We start from the raw sequence: 7,432 nt of genomic DNA, 5'->3' as shown, positions 1-7,432 counted from the left end.
CTGAGGAACCGCCACACTGCTTTCCAGAGTGGTTGCACAAGTTTGCATTCCCACCAGCAATGGATGAGTGTACCCCTTTCTCCACACCCTCTAATATTTTTTATTTTTATTTTGTATGTGTGTGTGTGTATGTGTGTGTGTGTGTACCTGCTTGTCTGTATGTGTGCTGTGCCCATGGAGGCAAAATATGGCATTGGAGCCCTTAGAAGTGGTGGTTGAATGCTGTCCATTATGGGTGCTAGAAACAGAACCTGGGTCCTTTGCCAGATCAGTAAATGCCCTTAACCACTGAGCCATCTCTCCACTTCCCCTCCCCAGCTACTTACTTTTTCTAACCACCTTAGGGTCTCTTCTGCTGTAGCCATGATTAGACTTTCACTGGGCTCTGGCACAAGGCAGTGATGTCTTAGCACACGCTGGGGCTCAAGGTGTTGGAGTCCCAGTAGTAATGCTGCCTCTTTTGTTCTCATTTCCCCCTTCAAGTCACTCATCCCTCAATCAGGTGTGTTCCAGTTTCCTCTACTACATGTGCCTCAATCTGCTCTCAGCTCCAGAGAAGACAGAACCATTGTCCCAAGAAGGTAAGATGAAGTGATCTGACCACCCCTGAGTCCTGTGACAGTTCTCAGTCTGCTAGTCTTGCTGATTGGCTGTATAATAAAAAGTCAATGCAATGAGACCACCTTGCTAGAAGGTACACTGATGGAGTTCTAGAATGATTTCTAAGGACGTGGAATAACAGTAGAGTCACTGATGGGATCCAAGGTTCCTGGGATGTTAGTCTCTGGAAGGTTGAGAAGGACCCTGGAGTTTATTGGGTCTAAATCCTCTCTCTCACCTGTCTCCTTTGCGCCACGCCATCCCCACACCAACACCCTCCTGGTCTGCATCAGCCCAGGACTCAGTGTCTCTCGAATAGTCCGTTCTATTTCTTTGTTCGTTCATTCCTGAAGTAGTTCTTGTGCATACATTTTGTGCCAGGTGCTAGTGAAAGCTGGGGAGACAAGGCTCTTTCTCTTCAGTGAGAAAGGCAGGTGTTCCACAATAAATGCAGCGTCAGGCATAGCATTATGAAAGAAATAAAACTGGGCAAAGGGATGGAGGAAGACAGAAGAGAGGAGGCTATGTCAGACAGGGCACCAAAGGAGAGCCATGCAGGACCCAGGCAGGAGGAACAGTGAGTGTAGGCCTCTTGTTAGAACCTTCTCTTTGTTGATTCCCTGAATTTTTTTCCCCTATGCCTGGTGAGGCACAGGTAGACAGACAATGATTGCAGGGTTATTTCTTATGTAATTCCCCTATTCTAGACTTATCATTTGAGATAACATAGGACAATCACTGTTTTATGTATGCACTCATGTTATCCTGTCTTTGTGGGTTAGACTTGGTGTTGAAAGTGTTTCTTCCTTTTATCACGATGAAGACTGGGTCATCCCCTATCTCCCGGGTCCATTCCCTTTCTCAGATACCATGCCGAGACAGACAGGAGTCCAGGCAAGCATTTTATTACTTCCAGCCATGTCCTGGGGCCTGTTTCTTTCATTACACTGGCCAGTTTTGGCCGAATGGTTCCCAGCAGTCTGCTGCTCAGACATAACTTGCAGAGAGAAGACCTCAGTGCCTCCGTTATGGTGACAGAGACTTTTGGCAGCCTTAGCACTGTGGCTGGCCTCTCACACTCCCTCACTTGTCAGAACAAAAAGAACCCCACCCCCCCACCCCAGTTCCCTTGGGCACTGAGCACTTGTCAGAGCTCAGAATGCCAGGAGAGCAGCTGACTTACTCTCACACTCGTGGCTTTATTTCCTTTTCCTGTGTGTATCAGAGGAGAGGGCAGGTGGACGTGTGAGGCTCAGGGACCCTCCCCTCATTATCATACATATTCTGGAGCTTGTTGCTGGAGAAGGAATTGAATTGGAGTTAGAACACCTGATGGGCTGTGCTACCATGTTGTTCTGGGGATCCCCTCTGCATGTTTAGGACTTGGCCTTGGCAGGGTGTGTTCCTTCAGCTGGCCTTTTAGCTTGGATGCCTGCTTCTAGTCGCTCATTCTCCGACCTGTCTCCACTCACTGCTGAAGCATCGCCGGGAAGTTTTATTGCCTTACTTCCCCCGCTCTTCAGCTGTGGTCCTCACCCGTCAGTATGTCTAGCAGTGGTCCTCAGGCACCATCACCTGCTTTCCTGTGTTCTCTTTGCCGCCTTCCCCTACCTGCCGCCTCCCAGAACTCAGTGCAGTGTCTGAGTTCCTGCAGCATGGACTGCCCCAGATAAGCAGCAGAACCCGAGAAAGCCTCGCCTTCCTGTCAGATCGCCAGTATGTGGAGGCCGCTGCACGCCAGAGACAGTATTGCATCCTGCTCCTCTTCTACCTGGCTCATATCCATGATGACAGGTCAGTTCTCAGAGCTGGCGCCCCGCCGGTGGTGAGTCCTGGGGCTTTTATCTGTAACCCAGTTCTGCGGAATGCATGTGTGCATGTGTCTGTGTTCATCTGTGCACACGCATTTGAGCGCATTTGTATTGCACATGTGTGACAATGCTTTGAAAGTCTATACAACACACTGTGCCCGGAATGACCAGGCTGTGGGTGTGCTGGGGACGGACGCTGAGCGGAGGGAGAATGGGGCCACAGGACAGGAGGCTGCACCGGCCAGCAGCTCTGCGTTTCTCACTCAGGCTCTTCTGGTCAACAGGTTTGTCCCGGAGGCAGAGTTATTTGTGGCTGTGCAGAGCTTCCTTTTGTCTCTGCAGGACCAGGGCGAGTGCCCTCCGCCAACGGCCTGCAAAGCCTCCCTCTACCTGCTGGCCATGTGCCAGGACAGGGACAGCGCACTGAGCGAGGTACGAACGAGAAGACCTGGGGCTCTCCTCTATGGTGTTTGGGAGAGCGTGATGGTCGGTGTAGACAGGGATGGCAGAGCGAGGCTGAGCTGAAGTGCCGTGGGGCAAGAGAGGACAGTGCTGACACACGGCGAGCCTATAAACTCACTAATTCTCTCGACAGCCCTGGCTGGTGGAGATTGTGATTTCCATTTTATAGGTAAGAAAATGGAGACAGAAGTGAAAGTAGCTAAGCCAAACATGGGATCACACCTATAATGCTAGTGAGGTGGAGACAATAAAGGCCAGCCTGGGTAGCCTGCCTCTAACAACAACCCCTGCCAAAAAAAAAAAAAAAAAAGAAAATAACTTTCTCTAGGTGCACAGGCCTGTCCTTGGTGCCACCTCTGTTCTTTGAGGGAGCTGTGATGACAATGCATCAAATTGAGTGGCCATTGTTACTTGGACTGATTGTGGATCTCTCTCTCTCTCTCTCTCTCTGTTTATGTGTGTATATATAAGGTGGTTCTAGAGATTGAACCTAAGGCCTTCCACATGCTATGCTCAACTACTCAACTATATTCCTAGACTTTTTTTTTTCTTATTTTATTTTGAAACAGGATTTCACTAAATTGCATAGGCTGGTCCCAAACTTGGAATTCTCCTGCCTCACTCTTCCAAGAAACTAGAATTAAATGCTCTGCCACACTTGGCTATTGGATCTTTTTTTTTTTTAACTTCCCACCTACTTTAATGGTGGTGATAGTTGTATTGTACAAGTTTTCTCAGTCCCGGAAATCAAGAACAGTGTCTAACTCATAACGGAATGTTTTTCTTAGAAGTTTGCTTCTATGTCTTTTTTAAAATGCATCTTCGGCCAGGCGATGGTGGCGCACGCCTTTAATCCCAGCACTCGGGAGGCACAGGCAGGCGGATCTCTGTGAGTTCGAGACCAGCCTGGTCTACAGAGCTAGTTCCAGGACAGGCTCCAAAGCTGCAGAGAAACCCTGTCTCGAAAAACCAAAAAAAAAAAAAAATGCATCTTATTTTTATTGTTGTGTGTGCGTATCTAAGTGAATATGTAGCACAACTGTGTGGTAGCCTGTGGAAGCCAGAAGAGGATGTCAAATTCCCTGGAGGCAGCTGTGAGCTATGTGACATAGGTGCTGGAATAGAACTTGGTCCTCTGGAGGAGCAGGAAGTACTCTTGACCACTGAGCCAGCTTTCCAGCCCCACTTCAATTTCTTGACTGTGAACTTCTCAGTTTTTACCTAAGAATATATAGGGTTTTTTTTTTCAAACAGGATTTCTCTGTGTAACAGCCCTGGCTGTCCTAGAATTGGGTCAGTAGACCAAGCTGGCCTTGAACTCACAGAGATCCGCCTGCCTCTGCCTTCCAGGTGCTAGGATTAATGGCATGTTCATCCCCTGCCTGGCTACCACAGACTGTTTTTATTGCTCTGTTTGCTTGATTTTTCAGTGCTGGGTATTGAACTCAGTGTCTTGCATATGTTAGGCAAGTGCTGTATCACTGGTCTACAGTAACAATTTTTTTTTTGTTTTTGATTTTGTTTTTTTGAGACAAGGTCTTACTATGTACCCTTGGCTAGCTTAGAACTCACTTTGTAGACCATGCTGGCCTCAAAGTCTGAGAGATCTGGCTGCTCCTGTCTCCTGAGTTTTGGGACTAAAGGTGTGTGACACCAATTAACTTTTATTCTTTTTTTTTTAATTGATACTGGTCCAATTGTGATGTAAAGAGATTAAGTTTCATTGGAATAGAAGCATAAAGAACATGACATGACTCTGTACGGTCCAGCACACAGGGTCCCGTTGCTTGTCTTTGTGGGTTATCAGCAGCCTCCAGTGATTGTTGCCTACACTCATTACTTCACTGGAGATTTCCACACAATACTATCCTAATTCTAGCATTCTTTTTGTTTGTAGGTTAAAAGCTTGGCTATTATTGTGTGAGTGTATATGTGTGCATGATGTCTGTGTTAAGTCCGTGCACATATGCTGAAGCATATGTGTGGAGGTCAGGGGACAACTCTGTAGTACCGGTTCTCTCCTTCCACCCTTAAATGAATTCCAGGGATCATATTCAGACGGTCAGTCTTGGACAGCATGGACTTTTACGTGCGGGGTCATCTCACCGGCCTGAATTTAACATTCTTTATTTAGTCTTTGTTGTTTTCAGACATGGTCTCATTTAGTTGAGATTGGCTTGGAACTCAACTCACTCAACTTCCTGTATAGTCAAGGATAGCCTTAAACTCTTGGTCCTCTTGCACATACTTCCTGGGTGCTGAGTTCACAGGTAGAAACACCGTGCCCTGCCCTCGCCAGTTATTTTTTTTATTTTTTTATTTTTGAGACAGGGTTTCTCTGTAACTTTTTTTTGGTTCCTGTCCTGGAACTAGCTCTTGTAGACCAGGCTGGCCTCGAACTCACAGAGATCCACCTGACTCTGCCTCCTGAGTGCTGGGATTAAAGGCGTGTGCCACCACCGCCCGGCTTCCCTCGCCAGTTATTAACTAGAGTACTTTATCAACTGTTCATTCACTCTCAAGGGCAGATTGCATAGGAAATAGCTGAAATGATTGGTTCCTATTTTGGGTGCCAGGAATGAAACACAGGACCTCATATAAGCAAGCATGCATTCCACCACTGAGCTGATCCCTAGCTGTCTCTCTCTCTCTCTCTTTGGTTTTTTCGAGACAGAGTTTCTCTGTGGCTTTGGAGCCTGTCCTGGAACTAGCTCTTGTAAACCAAGCTGGCCTCAAACTCACAGAGATCCGCCTTCCTCTGCCTCCTTAGTGATGGGATTAAAGGTGTGAGCCACCACCGCCCGGTGATTCTTTCTCTTTAATTAGCAATTTTCAAAAAAGAAATAAAAAGAGGTTCTTATATTTTCACACCTGCTGCATCTTTTTTATGTGTATTGGTGTTTTGCCTCCATGTATGTCTGTACCAGCATGCATGTAGTCTTCACAGAAGCTAGAAACACGCATGCTACAGAAGTCCTGTGGAGGTCAGAGGACAGCTAGCAGGAGTGGGTTCTCTCCTTTCAATGTGTGGCCCTCAGGGACTGAACCCAGGTTTTCAGGCCTGAGTGGACAGAACCACAGACATGAATAGCTGAGGCAGGTGGAAGAAACTGGGAGGAAGTCACAGAATTTAGAACTCAGGGTTCTGGAAGTAGGGAAGGTGGGACAGAAAACACTTCCGCTCAAGAGGCTAAAGGCCAAGCCAGTGAGTGTTTGGAAGGGAATCGAAGTAGCAGAGGGGAAGGGGGTGTTCAGAGAAGTTTGAAAACACAGAATTTTTCAGTAACTGTTTGTGCATTGGGTCAGAGGGCACAGTGCACAGTTTGGGGAGCTGAGTAAGACAGGACAGGAGGACAGGAAAGGGTGTGTCCTGAGCCCAAAGGGGATGACTCTGGACTTCTGTGACTGCCAGAGACAGAGGAGAAAGGCATGATGGGAGCAGTCCCAGTGGCTTCTCAATTGGTGTGTAGCAAGGCTGGACTGCTGGGTCTTTTTCACATCTGCTGCTGGTGTGGGAGCCAAGAAGGAACTGAATGAGACTCCGGGCTTTCCCTTTTAGGCACAAATCCATAATGTTATATAATACTTCAAAAAATTATAGCCTTTACATGGCAGGCCAGCACTCTATTGAGCTATAGTCTTATCTTAATTTTTCCATAAATATGTAAATGGTAATTCACAATCACTGCCTGATTTAGGGGGAGTTACGACAGGGTCTCATGCTCTAACTCTGGCTGTCCTCAAACTTTAAGTAATCCCCCGGCCTTAGCTTTCTGAGTGCACCATCATGCCTATCACCACAATATTTTATTTATATCATTTTATTTTATTTATATACTTAGAGAATCTAGGGCAGGAAGATCTTGGCCAGCTTAGACTACATAGTAAGTTCTGGGCCAATCTGAGTGAGGCTCTGTCTCAAGCAAACAAAATCTAGAGATACTATTGCTATACTCAATCCTTAAGTCGGTTGTCTAATTTCACTTTTTGGGGTGGGGTCTACTGGGGATTGAACCTGCTGCTTTTTAGACATGCTATTGAAACAATCTACTACTGAGCTATACAACCTTAGTCACCAAATTTTACTACTTAAACTAATAATGTTCTTTGTAGCGATTTTTCTCCACTCCAAGATACAGTGCAAAACTACATATCACATTTACTTGCTGGTTCCCTCTCTCTTTTTTTTTTCCTAAAATAAAAATAGTCGATGATCTTGACTTTTTTGCTTTTTTGAATCAGCAGCTCCTGTGATTGGCCTTGAACTCATTACTTGGCTAATAATGTTCTTGAACTTCTGATTCTCCTGTTTCTACTTCCTTAAAGCTTGGATCACAGGCATCTGTCACTACCCCTGGTTTATACAGTGCAAGGAATAGAACCCAGGGCCTCGTACAGGCTAAGCAAGCCAATTGAGCTCTCCCTCTACTTTTAAAAAAATTATTAGCTGGGTGCTGGTGGCACACACCTTTAATCCCTTTTAATCTCTGTGAGTTTGAGGCCAGCATGGTCTTCAGAGCAAGTTCCAGGACAGCCAGGGTTGCACAGAGAAACCCTGT

General features: G+C 46.4%; 1 protein-coding gene across 1 annotated transcript in view; it reads left to right on the top strand.

Annotated features, from left to right (window-relative positions):
* The window catches only part of Mei1 (meiotic double-stranded break formation protein 1), a 59,647-nt gene that overhangs the window by 34,470 nt on the left and 17,745 nt on the right, over positions 1 to 7,432 (top strand). The window contains exons 17-19 of the mRNA XM_026782416.1: positions 484 to 581; positions 2,226 to 2,394; positions 2,696 to 2,843. Of these exons, the coding sequence (XP_026638217.1) occupies positions 484 to 581; positions 2,226 to 2,394; positions 2,696 to 2,843 (415 nt within the window). The remainder of the gene's footprint in view (positions 1 to 483; positions 582 to 2,225; positions 2,395 to 2,695; positions 2,844 to 7,432) is intronic.

This window comes from Microtus ochrogaster, chromosome 15, assembly GCF_000317375.1.
Source record: "Microtus ochrogaster isolate Prairie Vole_2 chromosome 15, MicOch1.0, whole genome shotgun sequence".
In the NCBI taxonomy this organism is placed as follows: domain Eukaryota; kingdom Metazoa; phylum Chordata; class Mammalia; order Rodentia; family Cricetidae; genus Microtus; species Microtus ochrogaster.
This window is presented reverse-complemented; position numbering and strand designations above follow the sequence as displayed.